The sequence below is a fragment of the Peromyscus californicus genome, unplaced genomic scaffold (assembly GCF_007827085.1).
Source record: "Peromyscus californicus insignis strain IS unplaced genomic scaffold, ASM782708v3 Scaffold_24__1_contigs__length_46423439, whole genome shotgun sequence".
NCBI classification, from domain to species: domain Eukaryota; kingdom Metazoa; phylum Chordata; class Mammalia; order Rodentia; family Cricetidae; genus Peromyscus; species Peromyscus californicus.
Genome location: NW_026294535.1, coordinates 13091545 through 13114054, shown reverse-complemented (window position 1 = coordinate 13114054; position 22510 = coordinate 13091545). Strand labels below are relative to the sequence as shown.

General features: G+C 47.9%; 1 protein-coding gene across 5 annotated transcripts in view; it reads right to left on the bottom strand.

Moving 5' to 3' along the window:
* Tmcc3 (transmembrane and coiled-coil domain family 3) overlaps positions 1-22510 on the bottom strand; it is a 156581-nt gene that overhangs the window by 5166 nt on the left and 128905 nt on the right. For 4 of the 5 annotated variants that reach the window (XM_052753162.1, XM_052753161.1, XM_052753163.1 and 1 more), the window contains exon 2: positions 2039-2955. In XM_052753162.1, the coding sequence (XP_052609122.1) occupies positions 2039-2955 (917 nt within the window). Of the gene's footprint in view, positions 1-2038; positions 2956-5041; positions 5339-22510 lie in introns of those variants that run through there. The other variant, XM_052753164.1, reaches the window with a different exon arrangement.

The following is a 22510-nucleotide window of genomic DNA, read 5'->3' as shown; positions in this document are numbered from 1 at the left end:
GCAGCACCCACATGGAGGCTCACAACTGTCTCTAACTCCAGTTGTAGGGGATCTGACGCCCTCTTCTGGCCTCGTGGGCACTGCACGCACATGGTGCACAGATACACACTCGGGCAGAATACTCATACACATAAAAAAAAATTAAAACTTTAAAAAACCTACTTTAAGCTTAAGCACATTGTAAATTATAGACAGCTATGGAACAGCATATCCAAAAATCCAAAAGTGAGGGAAAGACAGTTCCTTTCCCACACCTACCTCTGAGAAGAGGATTTGGGTCTTATCTGAAACTCTGTCCTGCCTACTTTAAAGACGGTGCAGTATCTCGGGAGGATGTCTTAGCCTGGAATGACTGGCCCACGCCAGTTATAGACATTTATGTAGGCCATCTGATAGGATCGTTTTTGGTTTTTTTTTTAAGTAGGTGAAAGGTTTAATTCAGATTTTGATTTTATCTTCAGGCTCAGCTTCATGGGTGGCAAACGTCATGACTGTTCTAAGCAAGCCTTCTGAAGTCTCTTAGGTAATTCACCTAAGGACTATGTCGCCAGGATCACAAACCAAACAGAGGACACATGACGGCAAAGATAGCCCAAAGCTCACACAAGTGAGGATTTGTGGTTTGGGATAAGACATGCGTCCAAAAGATACTGTCTCTCAAACTATCTGGATGAAATTAAGGTCAACACATTCTCGGAGAAGCCACGGCTTCGAAAACAGTTCTCACGCGATGAACACGCTGAAATCCAAGACGCATACGTAAAGTTAAAAAATGGTTGCAGGGCTGGTGATATGTCTCAGTGGTACAACACACACTTAAGATACATGAAGCCCTGAGTTCAAATCTTGACATCGCAATAAAGTTTCATAAAAATGAAAAAAGAGCCATATTCTAAATTATGACAAAATTATATATCAAGTATAAAATAATGTGTAAGTTAAATGTGTAATTACAATTTAAATATTTTAGTGTAATAAACATTCATAATTTACTTTACATTCTTAGAAGTTAACCCATTTTGTAGTACTTTGGGAGGATCTTTTTAATGAGCAAAATGGGGCAAATAATCTCACATTTGGTTATCTACATTCTTTATTTAAAAGCAGTAAACATATAAACGCCAGCTGATAAAACACACACTTTTACAAACAGTTGAGAGACCCCAAAAGATTTGGATTAGTATATTAATCTCAGGATGGTGACTAAGACCCACTCACTTACAGTAAAATGCTTGTGTGTGTGTGTGTGTGTGTGTGTGTGTGTGTGTGTGTGTGTGTGCATATTAATATCCGTGCTGTGGGTGTGTACAGAGGCCAGAGGCTGATGCCAGGTGCTTTTCCTTGCCATTCTTGACCTTATTTTCTGAGATTGGGGCTCTCACTGAACCTGGCTAAGCTGGCTGGCCAGCATGTTCTAGGGAACCCGCTGTCTCTACTGCCCCCTAGTGCTGGGGTTCCAGACCTGCGCAGCCTTGCCCGGCTTTCACATGGGTGCCGAGTATCTGGTGTAGCAAGCACTACCTCGTTGTCCAATGAATTAGGTTCACTTGACTGGTATTATGGAGGGAAACAGGTCTCTAAATTAGCGTAATAAGACCATCACAGAAGCCTGATGAATCAATGTCTTAATATGCACGTGAGTCACAGCTTGGGTAATGATGTTTTAAGAGACCCACGCATATAACGTCTGCCTCTAATTATCAGCCGTAAGCCAGAAATGAGGGAACTCTATAGAGTTATGAAGGATGGAAAGAATTATCAATTTTTAAATGCCTCTACATCCACATCCCTATTTATTGCCAACACCTTCGTTAGCACGTGACTTTTTTTTTTTTTTTTTTTTTTTTTGTTTTTTCGAGACAGGGTTTCTCTGTGTAGCTTTGCGCCTTTTCCTGGAGCTCACTCGGTAGCCCAGGCTGGCCTCGAACTCACAGAGATCCGCCTGGCTCCGCCTTCCCAGCACGTGACTTTTTAAGCAGCCATGGCTGGTAACTCGCGTGTCTAAGGGAATCCCAGCGGAGGACCCGGACGGACGTACCTGTACCTCTCCTCTTGCAGGGTCTGAGAGATGAAGCCATATTCCCTCTTAAACTGCACCTTCAGCGCCTCGATGTCCTCCGCCAGCTGGGCTTGGGTGTCCTTGATCTCCCTCAGCTCCTCCAGGATCACGGCCAGCTTGCCCTGGCCGTCCAGCGTGCCGGCCCCAGCGGCCCCGAAGGACTGGTTCCCGTTGCTGTCCGCCGAGCCCGAGGTGCCGCTGGAGCACTCGTCATCGCTGCCGTACTTGGGTTTGTTCACGATGGTGGCGCTGCCCCCGTAAGCCCTGGCGCTGGCCTCGGGCCTGAACTCTTCCAGGGAGTTTTTCAAGTGAGCGATGTTGTCGGCGCTGCCGAACTTATTCCGGATCAAGTTGGCAAACTCCCTGGACTTGTTGAAGACAAACACCGGGGGCGTGAGGGACACCCCGGGCATGCTCGACTTACTGCTCTCCAGGCAGTGGGGAGCAGTTCGCGATTTCACGTGGGCATCCTTCAGCGAGTGGTGTATCTCCTTCAGGCTGTCTTTGGAAATGTCCTTGGAGCTCCTGGAGGCTCCGTTCTGCTCGATCTCCCTCAGCTTCCTGTGGTACTGCTCCAACTTCTTCTGCAGCTGGGCGATGGAGTGCGCCGACTTCTGGTTCTTCTTTTCGAAAACTTGCTTGATGCGCCCGGCCTGCTGCTTGTCCGCGCTGCTGACGAGTTTCAGGTACTCGGCGACGTTCCCATCGCGGGACGTCTGCTCGATTTTGATCTGCTCTGTCACCTTTAAGATCTTTTGTTTCAGGCTGTCCGCGCTGGGTTTGACCTTGTGGAAGTCCAGGATACCATCTGGGACATCAAAGTTGAGGTTGGTGTCGGAGCCCCCTCGGCGTATGTTCAGGGGTAGGCTGAGGGTATTCATGTCATGACGTTCTACCTGCAGGGACATGAGAAACACATTGACACCTGAAGCAAACGAGACATTCAGTGGGACAGAATTTGCTCACGCACACGGGGCACACACATTCAGTCCTAGATGGTCCGACGGCCTGTGTCACAGGATGGGCACTCTGTACTAATCCTCCCAAGCTTAAGAAGGTAGGTCAGCCCAATTCCTTCCTCCATCTGTGTGTGCTGTACACTGCCTGGATGTGAAATCCTATCTCCGGTGTAGCCGATTCGCCATCTGTATGTGGTAACTGTCGGTGGGTGGCCAGGGTAGAAGATGCATAATGGAACGAGGAACCCAGTCAGTTCTGGTTTCTCAAGTACCCATGTAATTTGGAAGGCTTGCTCCTCACAGTGTGACCTCTAATACAGAACCCAGTCATTTAACAAGACAAGGGAAAAGGAAAAAGGGGAAAGGGGAAAGGAAGAAGAAGAAAGAGGAGGAGGAGGAGGAGGAGGAGGAGGAGGAGGAGGAGGAGGAGGAGGAGGAGAAGAAGAAGAAGAAGAAGAAGAAGAAGAAGAAGAAGAAGAAGAAGAAACTTTAGCAGATACACCCATCGAGAAAATTATTTTCAAATAGAACCATTAAGCAGATATGACAGAACTGTATGGTGCATGATTAACTTTGATAATTGAATAATGTAACGGTATCTCTATAAGGAAATAAATAACTCCAAACTACAACCACAATGATTAAAACAAGCGAATAGATGATCACACAGAGGTTCTCAACCTTCCTAGGGCTGCGACCCTTTAACACAGCTCCTCATGCTGTGGTGACCCCCAAACATAAAATTATTCCATTGCTACTTCATGACTGTAATTTTGCTACTGTTACGGACCATACTGTAAATATCTGATATGAAGGATGTCTGATATGGACCCCCAGGTTGAGAACCACTGTGATAACACAAAGATAACATGACACTGCTTTTACATTTGCAGGTTGTCCAGACTAAGAACTATAAAGCAGTACTGGGCATCATGGTCAGGGTCAGAAGTTTGTGCTCTACAAGGGAAGATCAAAATCAGACCGCGCACTAAATTTGCAGATGTGTTCACAGGGGTTATCTTGTTCGATCCTTATGACCAAACTAGGCCTGGATCACGCCAAAGCCACACACATGTTTCTATAGAGCCAGGGTTTGAATCCAAGCCGCCTCTCACCCTATTACTCTGACACTGTCCTCAGAGGATGGAAAATGAGTCACTGGAGAGGCTGACCGTACCTCCAATTACAACATCTAGACTGGAGCATCTCAGTCGTTGAGTTAACATCCCCTCGATAGGAATAATGCCTTGATGTTACCCAACAGGAGACAAGGTAATATTTGGTGGACGTTACCCCCCTTCCCACCCTGTAAAAGGACCAGTAAGCTAGGAGCAAAAGGTTAGTAAGGAACGAAATGGACAGACAGACCTCACAGTGTCTGAGTGACCCCAGGCAGACCACGTTCAACACGAGTATGAAGTCGGCCACCGTCCGAAATCCTGCCCGGTGCCTCATCAGGAAGAAGCGATTCTGTCAGGAGGCACAGGTCAGCATATGAAGCCTCTGACAAAATCTGTACAAATTTACTAGCGTTCCCTCTCGGCCCCTCTTCCTACACACAGGTGCCCTTCCACGTTGCTTTTTCTGGTGGGAGAGCATCATGAAGGGTCACGAAAGTCAGGCTGGAAGGAAGTAAACGCCAAATCACTGTGAGACTAGAAAACAAGATGTGTGTAAAAAGAGGACGGGGGAACCTCGGCTTTGGTTGGTCAGGAAGGAGGAGTGTCAGGTGCATGGTGATCTTCGAGGTGGTCACGGAGAGCTCTGGGAAGCCGCGTACCCATGGCTCATTACTGAACTGGAAGAGCGACGGGTCCAAATGAGAACATCAGCAAAGATGAAACCTAGAACATGCTGATTTGCCACAGGCAGGGCAGTTCATGGGGCTGTACGGCCATGAGGCTGGGAATTGAACGTCACAGGAGATAACAGATCTGATCACACTTCCACGGCACAGACTTGGACTTCCAAAGGCCCTCCAACTGAAACCACACCTCCCAGCCACTGCGAGGCCCCAGCTCACCTTTGAAGCCTCAGTTGCCTTTGAGGGATGCCATGTATCCCAAGTGAGCCAGTCCGCAATGAGCGGAGAATGTGAGCATCCTATGGACCGTCTCGCAGTGTCCGCTGCTCATCTACTTCGGATCAACAGCCTACCGTGCTGCTGAGAGCTACTCAAATGCCTCTTCCCAAGCTTCCCCAGGGCCGGCAGAAGCAGTTTCATTCTGCCAGCCTTCTTGCTGCCCTTTTATCCTGTGGTCCTACTTAATCCTGCTCTTATTGCTCATCAGCAGGAGAGTGGAGCAGGAGAGATGATGTCACCGCTGTACCCAGCCTTGGCCAGCACTTCCTTTATTCACAAAGGGATGTCAACAACGGATCCACTAAAATGACATCATTCCTTATTTCAAGGAGTCTACACTGAAGTCATTCAAGTTACCGATTCATAGAATAAAGAACGTAGCCTCAGGTGTTCTGGCCATATAGCCCTGACAGTTCTAGGTAGAGCTGTTTCCCAGAACCCAGGTCGTTCCAAACAGATTCAACTAAAAAGAAACCTGAGTATCACCGTGTGACAATACACACACATCCAAATAAGGACTTCCGATCTTTAAGTGAAGTGTGACTTACACTCAGGGAAGATGTCAGTATGTAAAACACCATGAACATTGACAATCTGAACATGTTGTGGACCTGCGTGTTTAAATTGTTAAAATGAGTTTAAAGCAAGCAGAAGCACTCCTGGGCCCTGTCAATCAAGGCTACATTGCTCTTCCCCCCAGGGGAATCCCAGCAGTGTCCATTGGCTTGGCCTATTTACACAACATTCTTGTTACTTTTTTTTTTTTTTTTTTTTTTGCCCAACCCTGTTTATGATTCCGTAAGCACTTGCTCTTGCCCTCTTAGAATCCACAGATAAGATCAAATAAAGTTATAGAAATACCTAAAACAACTGACATTCTTTTTTGAGGATTCTCCTACTATGTCTGAAGAGAAACGTTTGATGGTTTACCTGGAAAAACTCGTCAATAAGCCACCACCTGCTCATCTTCCTCCAGCTCTCCACACCCCTGGGCTGGTCAGCCACCGAGGTAGTCCCAAGGCAATGGGCCGGGTTCTTTTAAAGGCTGCAGGTCCGGAACAGCCTTATCTACAGAGACGTTGTTTACTCCCAGGAGGCAGACCGACTTCTGCCTTACTTTAAATTTGTAACAATGTTTGGCATGTCCTCAAGACTCTGGGTTGGGGAAAGCCAACAGCACTTACAGCTCAGATCTGTCAGCCTTACTGCCTGTCAGCAAATCTCAGTTAAAAACCCCCAAAACCTGTTTGGGGGTGCACATTTTGGTCTTTTATATAAAGCTTGACCATTGCACAGATAACGGAGGGCCAGGTATACATTGCTCATTGCCCACAGATTTCCTGGGTGTCAACTGAGACAACTCGTTATGTGTGAGGAAGAGAGCTGAAGCCGGCCCGCCCTGCATGGCTTATCTTGAAATTGGCCCCGGCCCCTGGATGATGCAACTTGCTTTCAGAATCAGGCTGTGGGAGGAGGTCAGAGGTTCCCAGATCACCTGCAGTTAACATGTATATGAACTGTGTGTATGAGGGAATGTGAGTTTGTTCCAGCACTGATATTTACTAGCTACATGCTTTTGGGTAAACTAAGTCACACACGTGGGATTCTATCACCCCATCTGCAGAATGGGGCGGGGGGGGGGGGGGATAGAAACAAGAGTGAATGTTGCATCATATGAGGAAATACAGCGTACTGTAAACTGAAGTTGGTAATGGCACAGGTCCAGGCTGAGGGCTCTGGAGGCAGACTTCACTCCTGCATCTTACCCCTCTCCTTACAGACCGAACAGCCTCTGCAAACGACTTACCCTCTCCTTGCCTCCGTCTCCTCCTCTGCAAAATGGACTTAAAGATTCTTTAGAGAAGGGCTGGGGAGATGACCCTTACTGGGTAAGGGTGGTTGCTGTTCAAGTATGAGGACCTGAGTTCAAATCCCAAGCACCCATTAAAAAAAAAGGCAGGGTATGGCTGTGCACATGCGTATAACCCCGTGCTGTGGAGAGTGTGGAGCCTAGAGGATACCGGGGCTTTCTGGTTTCTAGCCTAGCTCTGGGTTTAGTGAAAAGCCCCTGTGTCTCAAGGGAATACAGTGGGGAAATAAATGAGCAGGATACCCAAAGTTCTCCACACATGCACACACACACACACACACACACACACACACACACACACACACGCGCGCGATATTCTCCAGTCGCAGTGAAGAATAAATAGATAACACACAAAGAACTGCAGAACCCCGGTCCACAGAATGGCTTCCATCAGCGTTTTCTGTCATCTCCCCAATTTCATTTAAAAGCATACATACTTTTATGTAAAATGTGAAAGAAAAACAAGCACCTTTGTATTAACCACGGCTATTTTTGCAACGCGGGGTTAGGAGGGGTCATTCTTTATCATGCTCCTTCTGTGTTATCCCATTAAAAAAAAATTAAAGCCAACGTAACATTGTTTTGGCAGGAAGAGTGGCTGTTTTTATTAAGGACGGCTGACTCTTCCCGTCCTCCCACAACGCCCTGGCCGTTATTACTTGGATAAAAGGCAGACCACCAGCCTCCTCGTGAAATACCATTTCTAATTGTGTTTTCTTCCGGTGGTGGCGGCGGCGGCGGCGGCGGCGGCGGCGGCAGAGACATTTTCACTGTTACCCTCAGCGTGCTGGAACAAAGGCTGAGGAAAAGGCTAAGCCCTGGACAGACGTCAAAACCTGACCCTGAGTCATCTCAGCAGCGAATCAGGCCTCTCGAGCAGCAGCGTCCCAAGGTAACTCACATCCACCCTGACTTCTGGTACAACGTGGTCCTTAGGAGTGAGCACAGGGCTCAGCGCTTAGGCTCGCTGCTGCACAGTTACCTCTCTGGTCCCTACAGGAAGAGACCAGATGTGCAAGGACACCCTGGAAGCCCAGGCAACAGAGCCGGAAGGAGCAGGGGGCTCCTGTGCATCCTCTATGGTTAACATGTAGCCTGTCCCAGAGGTCCCCAGAGGTCCCCAGGGGTCCATGTGCCGGTGCCGAGGTGGCACAGCCATGAGAGGAAGCCTTGGTGGTTCTGCTGTCATGGACAAAGTCACAGCTAGGCTGGCTTCACAGAAGTACGTTTCCTCACTTGGGAGCGGGTTGTTAAAGGTAGGGCCACCCCGCATTCTCGGCCCCCTCCGCACACGTCGGGTTCCCTTTCTGCCCCTCTGCCATCTTCTGGTGCAGCTGGTGGTGGCGGGGCTCACCAACAGGATGCTGGGGCCACGCTGTTTGGACTCCTGATTGCTCCATTATCATGGACCAAGCAACCAACCGATGATGGCCTAAGAGATCCCTAGGAGACATGGACTGAGGCTCAGAATTGCAGATGCCTAGTCAGCTCAGAACAACAGATGGCTAGTAACTGTCTGTTTAGTCCCAAGGCCAGGCACAAGAGACCTCTGCCACAGAAAGGTAGCCTGAATTGGGACACACAAGGAAAGGGGCAGGGCCTTCCGACAGGCAGCCACTTCTACAACAATGGGTATTTCAGGACACCTAAAGGTGCAGATTTACACCCAGGCCACAAGGGGCAGCATGGTCAGAACCCAAGAGTTTTGAGGGGGGCCCCCGTGGCCAGGTATCTCATCACTCTTAGTGTTCTTGACTGTTTTTAACTTGGCTCAGCTGACTTCTGCGTTTCCGGTCTAGAGTAAAGGTTGTTCCTACAGTGTGCCAGCCAGGATATGCAAGGCTTTGCCATGGCAACAGTGTCAAAATCTCAGCGGCTCCCCACTCCTGACCCCCCATTTCTCTCTCTCTCTCTCTCTCTCTTAAAGGTTTATTTCTTGCTTATTCCAGCCGCTCAAGTCAGCTGTAAGACCCCAAGCAGTGCTGGAACCTATACCATCTGGGATGCTGTGGAGCTGTATGTACACCACCAGCTCCTTATGCATCTCCCAGAGAGACATGTCGTCGGTGACTTGCTCCACAAATCACGAGCCTCTATGACTCCTGGGGACAAGGAAGCATTATCCTACTTCAAGCCAAAGAAGGACAAAGTCACCTCAGTGACACATACAGGAGCTTATCTGTGAAACACACTGAGGTAGATTCTACTGTTGATACTGATTTTGCAAACGAGGGAACCAGGCACCGGGAAGTTAAGTCAGTAGCAGGACAGAAGTCCAAGCCTTCTTTCTCTCGAGCTTGTTTCCCTAACAGGACTGAGTACGTCTGTGTGAATTAGGCACAATGCTAAAGCCTTTTTAGCGCCCATATATCTTTCATGCTAGCCCTCTTTTACGAGAACACTGAGGCTTACAAAGAAAATAAATGTCGCTTGAAGCCCATGGATAACACACAGTTTAACCGGATCTCAACTTGGATTTATGAAATACTCAAAGCTGATTGTATAAATAAATAAATAATAAATAAATAAACTTACTCTACAGTGCTGTTAACATGGCTGCCTGAGCTTGTGTGGGCTCTGGGCCTCAGTGAGAATCTCGTCAGAAAATTTTCCTTCATCACCAATTCTGGACCTGTCACTTCCAATAAGAGGTCTGCCACAGAGCCCTGGTGTGGCTTTCTGGCATGTCCCCATCTCAGGCTGGATCCATGTTGTAAAATATGAGCAGTGGTTTAGGCCAAATGATTTTATGAGGACTAAAAGTTTATTGCTTTTATGGCAACAATACCTGAACATTTACAGTCACCAAGGGAAAAGAATGAGAAGTATAAGGGAAAGAAAGGAAAGTAAGGGATGTGCTGTGGAATAATGCTCTTGTAAACTGGTTTAATAAAACGCTGATTGGCCAGTAGCCAGGCAGGAAGTATAGGCAGGGAGAGCAAATGAGGAGAATTCTGGGAAGAGGAAGGCTGAGTCAAGAGACGCCAGCCCGCCGTCCAGGAAGCAGCATGTAATGGCACACAGGTAAAGCCACGGAACACGTGGCAACATGTAGATTAACAGAAATGGGTTGAGTTTAAGTGTAAGAGCTAGACAGTAGTTAGCCTGAGCTAATGGCCGAATAGTTTTAATTAATATAAGCCTCTGTGTGTTTACTTGGGTTTGGTGGCTGTGGACCAGGCTGGACACAGGAAAACTTCAGCTACAGGGATGGAGGTGGGTGGGGGAAAAAGAGGATTTGGGAGTGTCTACATGCCCAGCAAGTGAGGGCCTGGCATCTGGAATGGCACCCAGGGCAGGCCTGGAGGGAGGGCAAAGTTCCTGTCCTGTGCAGGGTGATTCTCCTGAGGGATGGAGGAGCTGTGCAGTGAACTCTCCCTCCCCTCCACTTGTAATGCATCCTGTACTAGGTCACCTGGCTTGACATACACTTGAAAACTGTCCAGTGAGGCCGTGAGCGTGGAACTTAGGGAACTTAGCTAGACAAATGCCAAGCACTTGGCCCCAAGATGGTTTCTGTGTAGCCCTGGCTGTCCTGGATCTCGCTCTGTAGACTAGGTTGGCCTTGAACTCAGAGATCCGCCTGCCTCTGCCTCCCAAGTGCTGGGATTAAAGGCGTGCGTCGCCGCTGCTGGCTACACTTGGCTTTCTTGCTAATGGAGCCAATGCACTAAAAAAACAAAGCCACCACCACCACCACCACCACCACCACCACCCCATCACCATCACAACCACCACCACACCCCCATCACAACCACAACCACCACCACCATCACAACCACCACTACTACCACCACCACCACCACCACACCCCCCATCACCATCACAACCACAACCACCACCACCACCACACCCCCCATCACCATCACAACCACAACCACCACCACCACCACACCCCCCATCACCATCACAACCACAACCACCACCACCACCACCACCACCACCACCACCACAACCATAACCACCACCACACCCCCACCACCACCACACCCCCCATCACCATCACAACCACCACCACAACCACCACCACCACCACCACCACCACCACCACCACCACCACACCACCATCACCACAACCATAACCACCACCACCAGCAACAACAAAAACAAAAACAACCGAAGCCTTGGCAATCCTCCCGTCACCTGTTCCTAGAGACATATGGCTGCCTTCACATGGACACCTGCTCAGAGGACCTGATAGCTTCATTCTCTGGAAGAAGGCCAATCTCTCCCCACACTCCCCAAACCAATAATCTGGAGGATCCTCATGCGGCACCCAGAAGGACATTTTATTAGGGAAGTACCTCTGTCTCCGATGTTTGTTTCCAGTTTGCTTGGACAAGGACATTTCTTCTGCTCGCCCCATCTGGCAACAGAGAGCACTGTGTCCAGCACTGGCCCTGCACCAACACTGTCACTTAGTACTTCCTCCTAGCACTTTGCCCTCTCCCTTACATCACTGGGAGGGGACTCTCCAGAATGTCAGAGTTGCACCTGCCTCGGGCCCGGAAGGAAGGCCCCGTCACCCTGTAGTGAAGGACCATTTAGAACCACAGCTCGAGCACACACACCTCCGACAGCCCCATCCTTTCTCCACCGACTCCACAAACTAATACTGTGGAGAAGATGTGTGAGGCCGTGTTTAAGGCTCTCAAAGGCAAATTCTTCAAGCATCCTCAAGCACTTACACGCACTTGATACTGTAATTATAAATAATTATCTTCTCATTAAGCCTCTACCAGCCAGCGCTGCTAATCTACTTTGAATTACATGCACAGGAAAACACACGTTTCTTCAAAATGGCTCATAACTCACACGTCGAATCCACACAAACCAATCTGTGATGAGATTCATCGGACCTGGTAAAGATTTACTGTGTGCGAAACATACCGAAGACTGATGTCCGAGTGAGGAAGATGACTGTCCCCAGAAGGGAAGGCAGGGAATGTGACAGTGAGGAAAACTGACCACCTTAGACAGAGCACCGACTCCTGGTGAGGACCAGCCTGGGCCTGCCTGCAGAGGCTCACGGACAACACCCATGTACCTTGAACTCAAGCAAGTCTGGGAAAGGAAGCGAGTGCCCGGTGCCTGGCCCTCACCTCCCCAGGCGCTGGCACTCAGGGCCATCCTGAGAGAAGAGCTCACAGCTCCTCTCTGGAGATGGTGGACAGTCCGTTCCTATCAGAGGACGCTGGAGGCCACACTGGGCACTAAACATAGAACAAATGAGTACTGAAGCTTTTAGGGCCTCAAAAGGAGGGAAGGAACAGATGAAAGGCCCTGGGCTCTCACTTAAGGCCTCCCGGGGGTTTCTGGAACCTTTTCCACCATGGCTACACAGGATCCCTGGATTGTGGCTGGCAGTAGGGGGAGCCAGTGAGCAAGGGGAGGTTGGGAACATGGAGCTTTTCTTGTAGACAGGCACCCCCAGGAAGAGCCGAGGAAGCAGCTGTAAAAGGTTCTCGAACCAGTCTTCACACCTTTTAGCCAAGGAGCGGCCAAGTGGGGAGGGGAGGAGCCAGTCATGGGGGTAGAAGTTCTGCCTTCTGGGCTTAAGCCAAGTTCCTGAAGGACAGAAACACAGCGCCTGTCCCCAGTCCTCCAGCATCCAGGACCTCAAGGTCCGGGCAGGGTCTTCATGCCTTACACACACCCCACAGCACAGCCATCCCTTGTGTGAGACCCGGAGCATACACCTCTGTACAACCACTGGAATAAGGCTGGAGTGGGTGGGACACCTACCTCTGGAGTCCTCACGGCTCCACAAGCAGCTGTCGCGGGCTCTACTGTATGGATCTGAACCCGGGAGGCATCAGATCACTGTGGTTACGGCTGGAAGACGCAGAGCCGAGATCTTTACCGACGTCTAGGTTTTACCCTTCATCTTCTTCTATGTATCTGGTGAGCACCCAGCCCTGAACACTTCATGCACGTTCCCCCTTTCTGTGCTGGCTCCCCAGCATGGCACGGCCTCCCATGCCCCCATCCCAGCTCACCTTCCAAGGCACAAGCCTAACAGGGGCTTGTCCGGGAAGCCCCGCCCACACTCACAAACAGCTGGAACCCCCAGATTTGCAATCGCCTCCTCCTTCACCGCGCACTTATTCCGCTCTGCGTGGTAAGTGTTTGTGTAACATTTGCTCCCTCCACATTGGGAAGCCTCCCTGGAGAGGAGGATCGTGGCTAATGAGCCACCTGCCTGCTCACACCGTTTCCTCAACAGAACCTCTGTGTCTGTTGAATGAATCAGTGCTTGACAAACAGCCAGCTGGGCTGGAGCATCCAGTCGGCCCTCTTGTTGACACCGGTTCAGCTGTTTGCCGTGAAATCAAGAAGAACCTGTGGCTGAGGATTCTGACGGGGCTGTGAGGACAACAAGGCTCTCAAAAGCCAGACTGGAGAATTGCGCATGCTCAGATGTGAAGGAAACCGGCAACTCCCGCGGCTCTCCTCTGCTCCAAGCAGCGTATAGGCGGTCAACTACCAAAGGACACTTTTTAAAATAATTTTTTCTTTTTTTTAAAATTTATATGTATTTATTTATGAGTGCCCTATGATTTTGTGCCAGAAGAGGGCATCAGTTTGCACTAGAGATGGTTGTGAGCCATCATGTGGTTGCTGGGAATTGAACTCAGAACCTCTGGAAGAGCAGCCAGTGCTCTTAACCTCTGAGCCATCTCTCCAGCCCCTAAAATAATTTTTTAAGACTTAATTTTAATTCTGGGAATGTAAGTGTGTCTGTGTGCAGGTATGCAGATGTGAACGGAGCCAGGGGCATCGGATTCCCTGAAAGTGAGGTTAGAAGCAACTGTGAGCTGCCTAATTGGCTGAAGCGTCAAACTCAGGCCCTCTGCAAGAGCAGTGCGTGCTCTTAATCTCTGAGCCATCTCTCTGGCCCCCGAAATGCTGACTGTTAAGAGCCACAAGGCACAAAATATGCAAATAGGACCCCTCCCTTCCTAAATGGCATTTCCCTGGAGGTACTGTTATAATTAATGCCGAGAACTCTGGTGCCTGCCATATCGAATACATCTATGTTTTGGCTCGATCTACTCTCTGTAATAAGGAAGCAGTCTTGGATTAACTAGTAAACTTTCAACTTATCTAATGAACCAGAAAGACTGTCAAATGTGGTAGCAACATGGATGCTCCCAGAGACACTAATGTTATGTGAAATGAGCCAGGCATGGGAAAACAGATGTGTGTGTTCATTCATATACGGAATTCTTAAAAAAATCCGAGTTTGCCGGGCGGTGGTGGCGTAGGCCTTTAATCCCAGCACTGGGGAGGCAGAGCCAGGCAGATCTCTGTGAGTTCGAGGCCAGCCTGGACTACCAAGTGAGTTCCAGGAAAGGCGCAAAGCTACACAGAGAAACCCTGTCTCAGAAAACCAAAAAAAAAAAAAAAAAAAAAAAAAAAAAAAAAAAAAAAAAATCTGAGTTCATACAATTAGATGAAAGAGGCCAGGAGATGAGGGAATGGGGAGAGACTGCTTATAGATACAATGTTACAGTTAGACAAGAGGAATAAAATTATAGAAAACAGCACAGAGTCCTACAGGGAAGATAACTAGAGAGAGAATTTTGAATGTAATCACCACAAAGAAATAATACAATTTTCAGATGAAAACCCCACGCATTTTGAGTTATCCTTACATAGACTGAAGCTTGAGTTATCATTACATAAGATTATATCATACAACTAGACATATCATTACATATCCCCTAAAGACATACAATTAGTTCTCTGTCAATGAAAATAGAGCCACATATGGTTTCTTATTTCTTAGTAAGCATAATTCAATTGAATATGATCTAAAAAACACAGGTATCCTAGGGCCAAGGGTGAAGTTTAGTGCTAGAGTGCTTGCCTACTGTGTGTGAGGCTTGACAAAGCCCAAGACAGCTTATCGATATCTATTTATTTATTTAGTGTGCGCACATGCCAGAGCACTGTGGAGGTCGGAGGGCAACTTGTGGCAACCAGGTCTTTCCTCCGATTATGTGGGTCCGAAGGACTGAACTCAGGTCATCAGGGTCGGTGGTAAGGGCTTTTGCTCTCTTGCCATACTCCAGATCCCTTACATTATCAGATTATTTATTTATGTCTGTCTGTCTGTCTGTCCATCCATCCATCCATGTATCTCTCACAGCCTTCTCCCCTCCTAAATCTAAGACGGCAATGACATGTTTAAAGGAGAAAGGCAGAGCTGGAGAATGGTTGAGAGAGGATGGGATCTTAGAGAATCCAAAATTATTTTATAAAAAGAAAAGGAAGACATAAAAAAAAGTTATGATGTCTTCTAAGAACAAGCCAACTTTTTAAATGCCTCATCTACCTTGCTTCAGTGTTGTCCTCAAGAACTTGAGGCTAGACTTTAGACTCCCACTTTCTGGGTGGGGAGAGTGACCAGGGTTTGTGGGGAGTTAGCAAGCTGGCAAGTGGCAGAATCGTGGTTGCAGTCCGGGTCTGCCCGGCTGTGGCCACGGTTGCCGACAGCCAGGGCCCGTGCTGAGCCGCTGCCTGGGCAGGCACATACATAAACACAGACCACCTCAGTTAAGATAGTCCTTGGTGCCACGAGGCAATTACTGGCTCTGTTTTCAATCTGATATTTACAAGGGAAGCTAGCTTAAACCCCAAGATATCTTGCCTAATGAAAAATGCAGGCGACTTCTGCTAAAGCCACCGATAATGACTCTCAACGCCAGACAGGAACTCCCTCCTCTGGCTGAGTTCAGACACGAACTTCCACCGTCACTAAATGCTCGCCATCAGCTGCAGATGAGCACAGGCTTCCTGCTCCACTGTCACTGCAGATTAAAGACACCAGAGACGCTTGTTTCAGAGGGAGGCGAGTGCTCTAGGAACACTTTATAATTCGGGAGAAGAGGATCCGCAAAGAAATAAAAGGCATTGTGAACTGCGGTTTTAAAGATAAACACCCTATCATGACCCATCTTAAAAATCCAAGTCTATATTTGGGTTGACTGTATTTCCAAAACAGAGGAAGCAGCCTGCCTGGGCCAACCCACAGCGCATGCAGCTAGCAGGCAGCTCAGATTTCTTGGGATTCCACAGCCATGTGTCCTACGGAGAGGTCAATGACTCGGATGGGGCATAAGCGAGAGCGTGAGGCACAGATTTCTGACCCAAACCAGCTTGATTCAATCTGCAGTTTTGCCATGTTGTGTTACTTTGTATAAGTGATTTCTCTGTGTGCCTAATCTCCTATGTGTAAAATGAGGACAGTGTGTCTATGCCACAGGGTAACTAACTGGGAGGCCGTCCTGAAAGGTGCTCGCCAATGCTTTAACTAGCCTCGGACAGGGCAAGGGCTGAAAATGTTGGTTTCTACATACTAAACCCAATGCTAACTCTAGGAAGGTAGAAACTTTATGTGTTAATGTCCAAAGCCAAGAGCAACAATAAGAACACCCTCCTGCTGCCTCTGCCGACACACACACACATACCCCACATGAGTGCACACACAAACACACAAGTATGAAATTTGCCACTAATGAACTGAGTGAGGTTAAGTAGATGAGTATCTACTATGATGTAACTTCCACTTTTCCACCTGAAAATATAAAATACTACTTACTATTCATTCCGTTAATGCCACGCCCAACTGATGGTTTGAATCCCGTGTAAAAGCGCTCTACAGCTGGGAAAAGACAAGCTCTCCCCACCCCGTCCCACCCCCATTTGCTAACTGTATCTATTTTACTTACTGTCTCATGTGTTTGACCTGCATGTATGCCTGTGTCAGGATGTCAGATCCCCTGGAACTGGAGTTACAGACAGTTGTGAGCTGCCATGTGGGTGCTGGGAATTGAACCGGGAATCTCTGGAAGAGCAGCCAGGGCTCGTAACCACTGAACGATCTCTCCAGCCCCTGCTAACTATATCTAAAGAGACGCGAACACTCTGAAGAATGCTCTGTGGTTACTCCCTGGCCAGTAGGTCAACAAAGGATTGATTTCCCTTTGCTATAAATCCACCAATCTCTCCCCTTCAGAATTCTTTCTATGAAACTTTCTGTGACTCTCACTGCTGCCTGGGCAGGAAGGTTTAAGATTAAGGATTTGTTTGTTTTTACATGCAGAGACCACAGAAACAGAATTTACCCTAAGACTTCCCATCCTAAGAATAATTCTGTGGTTTTTGGTTTGCGCGCACGTGTGTGTGTGTGTGTGTGTGTGTGTGTGTGTGTGTGTGTGTGTGTGTGTGTTTAATCAGAGCTTAGAAAGGATTACATTCAAGAACACAAAACATTCAAGACAATACCTTGAAACTAAAAATGCTATAAAAACACAGGAAATAGTTCAGTGTTCCCTCTTCTTTAATGACCGGTTTCTCGGACAGAGTCGGTTACCCTTCATTTCACTGACACTGAGAGGGAGGTGGGTGTGTTCCAGGTGAGAGACCGAAGGAAGCCTCTACATAACTGAAACTCTTGCCAAGCAAGAGTCAGCACTGTCAAGTTTGGGCAGTATTGCGTTCCTGTTGACCAGGGCTCTTGTCATGGTTTGGGACTGGAGTGTACTCCAGAGACGCAGGAGCTGAAGGGCTGCTCCCTAGATGGTGGCACAATCTGGGGACGTGGGGAGAAGAGGCTTAGCTGGAGCATATGGCAAATTAAGGAGCCTCTGCGGTTTATAGCCTGGCTCTGCTTCCAGCCCAACTCTGGGCTTCCTGTCTCTCAAGATGTGAGGCGCAGCGACCTCACACTCAGACCACTGCCCAGCTGCCACGCTTCCCTGCCACGCTGGACTGAACACCCTCTCAAACCAGGAGCTGAACTAAAGCTCTCTCTTTGTTTTCCTCACCACAATGGGCAAAGTGGTCAATACAGTCCTCCACAGACTATACCATGAACTGTGATACAACACCGTCACCTCGGGCAGACACCTGACCCAGGTGGAATAAGAGTCTGTGCTGGAGCTAACTTCAGGCCTTGGGACCCTTGTGTGAGGGAGCCAGGTGGCTGAACTCTACCGCCCGCAAGGTCTCTGCAGGCTCCCACTCAGCAATCCTGCACTGACACCCAATAGCCAGGGTCTTATTAAATACACCGAGTTATTAGCAAGTTATAGCAATGTGTCCTTCGGTAGCATCGGTGTGGCCAAAATGAAAACCACACAACAAGTAGTTTAAAGGCAAAGGAGCAAATGAGTGCTGATACATAATACCACAGAGCAGCAGTTCTCAACCTGTGGGTCTCCACCCCCCTTTGGCGGTTACACGACCCTTTCACAAGGGTCGCCTAGGACCATCTTCATCTCAGATACTTACGTTGCCATTCATGACGGTAGCACCATTAGTTATGAAGTAGCGGTGGAAGTAATTTTACGGCTGGGGGTCACCACCACATGAGGAACTGTATTAAAGGGTCGCAGCATTGGGGGAGATGAGGACCACTGTTGTAGAGGGAGCTCCTGCGTATAATACTTTAAACAAGAACGAAAACATTCATGCTGACACCAGCACAGTGCTTACCCTTGCAGAATGTGGGAGAGGGAGTCACCAGAAGGGGGCGCTGAGGAGCACCAGGCCACCAACAACACTGACCCAGATGACAGTTTACTCCATGTAGGGTAGGAATCATCCAACCACACATCTAAGATATATGTGAGTTACCGTAAGTTATATCTCAAAAAAGTAATATAAGCGGTTAAAAAAAATCTTAGACCATGAAGACCCAAGCGCTGTCAAAATCATCATTTTATAGTAAGACCATTAATTAGTCTGCAAATGTGTACTGCATTTTAGTTTCCAGCATGCCCGTGATGCTATCTGATAAGTGTGTGTGTGTGTGTGTGTGTGTGTGTGTGTGTGCGCGCGCGCGCTCGCGAGAGTACACGCACGTGTGTAAATAAAACATAAAGTATAAAGCAAAAGTAATGGAAGAGGGTAAGGTCTACAGCTAGGCACTAATATCTGGGGGGTAAATGAGTTGCATCTGATTTAGATGTGGAAATGCTTCATTTTTTAAATTCCGAAACACAGCAATCCCTAAATACCACGTTGACATACACTGGGCTGATGTCTTGTCTCATTACATAATGGTTACTTAGAGAGCCAATGTTTCTCCAAGAGGCTGGATTTAACCGAAAAGTACACAGAGTACAATTAGGGCTCACGTACACAGACCGCATTGTTTCTATGATAGCTGACAGAACTGATTAAGTTAGGTTCCAAACCAGCCCACCCAAATTCAGAATTTCTATTTGGAAAATGCCCTCCCCCCTCCCCTTCTCTCCCCATCTGCTTCGTGGGCCAGGCAGTATGCTACGAGCTCTGAAGTCACAGACAGAGAGGGACCTGATAAGCTTGGCCCTGGGAGTGTCCGCCGTTTGGGTGGAGAGGCACATGAATTACATGTGTGTAGGAGAATGCAGTACGTGTTACAGAGAATGGGACAAAGAGGAAGCTGTGAGGAAGCCCGATGACTCAGGGAGGCTCTGGGAACGAGACACCTGATACGGACTTGGGGGCGGAGGCTTGAAAAGCTACCCAGATGCCTGCGGCAGTTCACAACTGTCATCCTAATCCTCAGGAAGTCGAGGCAGGAGGATTGCCGTAAGCTTGAAGGTAGTTTCAAAAGGAAAAGAAAAAAAAAATCCTGAAACCAAAAGCAAGGAAAGAACCCAGCTAAGACAGTCTACCTGGAGAATACCACATAGGCGAAGTCTATTACCAAGTGCAATGTTTAGGAAACAAGATTACTTAAGGTATTTAAAACTGAGTTGACCAATGGGTCATTCTGTGGGTATGAATGCAAGATGAGGCAAAAAAGTTGTGATTTATTTTTACTCTTATGTTTTGGTTTCTTTTTTTTTCTTTTTCTTTTCTTTCTTTCTTTTTTTTTTTTTTAAGACAATGTTTCTCTGTATAGCTCTTGAACTCACAGAGATCCATCTGCCTCTGCCTTCCGAGTGCTGAGATTAAAGGCATGTGCCACCACCACCCAACTAAAAATCTTTTTTGAGACCAGTCACCCTGTGTTGCCCAGGCTAGCCTTGAACTAGGGACTTTACATCAGCTCCTGTTTGCTGGGATTGCAGGTGCACTACGATGCTCAGCCTCTGATGTCAGTGTTCTCAACCTTCCTAATGCTGCGACCCCTTAATACAGTTCTTCATGTTATGGTGACCCCCCCTCAACTATAAAATTATTTATTTGATTCATCTGAGTGCTCTGCCTGCATGTATGCCTTTATGAAAGAAGAGGGCATCAGTTCCCACGATAGATGGTTGGGAGTCACCATGTGGGTGCTAGGAGGCGAACTCGGGTCCTCTGGAAGAGCATCCAGTGCTCTTAACTGCTGAGCCATCTCTCCAGCCCCCCATAAAATAATTTTTACTGCTACCTTCATAACTGTCATTTTGCTACTGTTATGAATTGTAATGTAAATATCTGATATGTAGACGGTCTTGTGAAAGGGTTGTTTGACCCCCCCCCCCAAAAGGGGCTGCGACCCACAGGTTGAGAAGCACCGGTCTACTTTCTTACTAAGTGCGCAAAGTTCCAGAGCTGTGACTAGACTGTATTTCAGGGGGTTCATGTTTGGTTCATGTGCTGTGAGGTCACAGGAGACCGCCCAAGAACGGATGTGTCTGATTTAGTCAATATATTCCTGTGTTACTGCAAACCAAGGTTAAGTAGGCTTGTGTCTGGGAGTCAGGGATAGTGTAACTAGACCTACTATTAAAACACGCTGGGCGGTGGTGGCGCACGCCTTTAATCCCAGCACTCGGGAGGCAGAGGCAGGTGGATCTCTGTGAGTTTGAGGCCAGCCTGGTCTATAGAGCGAGATCCAGGACAGGGTCCAAAGCTACACAGAGAAACCCTGTCTCGAAAAACCAAATAAATAAATAAATTAAACACACACACACACACACACACACACACACACACACACACACACCACACACACATTCTCTCACACCACACACACACACACACATTCTTTCACACACACCACACACATGCTTACACAGACACACTCTCACACACAGCACCCACACACTTACACACACACACACACACACACACACACACACACACACACTTGAAGCTAAGGCTAAGTCCTTATCTAAGAGAATATTATCTATCACACGATAGACAACCAATCATTTTGCTTCTAAAATGCACAACTGGTAATTTAGGGCATTTCCACTATTTCTCCCCTGGAGACCTTTATCAATACTAGACAAACTCCAATTATCTTCGGTAGCCGTGGTTCTTTCCATCGGACAGATTACAAAGGCGCTGTTTTCAGACCAAAAGAAAAGGCAGGAGTTAAAGAAGATTCTCTGGAGGGAACAGGTCATTTCCTTACGGGCTGCAAAGAAGAATCCCGTGGCACATCACATCCTACTTTCCCTACGCAGTCTAGCAGCATGGTAGCACTGTGGTCACCTATTTCCTCCACCAACTAGGTACTGAGACAGAAGTTCTGTCCAGAAAAACCAACGAACCAACAAACCCTGATTAGATTACTAAAGGGGGGGGGTGTCTATTACGGGGGAGATGTGATGGTTACTGTTACCTGAGCAGGCTCTGGAGCCACCCAGGAGACAAGCTTCAGGCACACCTGGAGGGATCAGGCTGGCCTCTGGGGATGCCTTTGAAGGGTTCTCTTAATTAGGTTAATCGATGCGGGAGACCCCCTCTAAAAGTGGGTGTGCGTCCTGGCCTGCGTGCTGAGCAAGGAACTCAGCGCTCTCTGTTTCCCGCCTGCTGCCACGATGGACCGTCCCCCTGACAAGTGAGCTGCTCTGTTCCAGGCATTTTTAGTATAGCATCAAGGAAAAACCACCACCACCTAAGGCAGTGGTTGGGAAGGCAGCTCGGGAGTTCCAATGCCAGACAACGTTCTTCCTTGACTAGGGCAGTGGATCGAATCATGTGTCTGGTACCCCACTTAGAGCCCTCACTCCCCGCCCTCAAGACCGTGAGAACTCAGACGAGGCACCTGCTTTGAGCTTATCACAGAACTGCCTGTGTTCAGACCCATGGCTTGAAAACCTACTGACTGTATGCCCAAAGAGTCAAATAGGCTTCTTAATAGACTTTATCCATGCTGCCTCCTTAAGATATTTGAATGGTGGGGTTTTTTGTTTTTTTTTTTCTTCTCCTTTCTTTGGCCTTGGGAAAGCTGATGAACTTGACTCCAAGGCTTTGAACAATGTCACTTTATCTACAATATGGTAATGCTTCATTAATTCAGCTCGGTCCACCTACTTTATTCAGCATTTCAAAATGTTAGAGGACCATCTGTTTGATATTCATCAACCAAGAACATTTTGAAACCTCATTCAGCCCGAGATATTAGCCTGAAACTGATTAACTAACGTTTCTTTGGTCTCTATATTTCAGTGGCTCTGATGCCCTCACTGCTTCACATGTTGTCACGCTTGTTTGATTATTAAGGCCATTGTGAATATGCCTGTAAACACCTCAATCCTCTGGCAAAGACACCTGGCTTGATTACTTTTCATCCTGGGTAACCATGAACATGACAATTG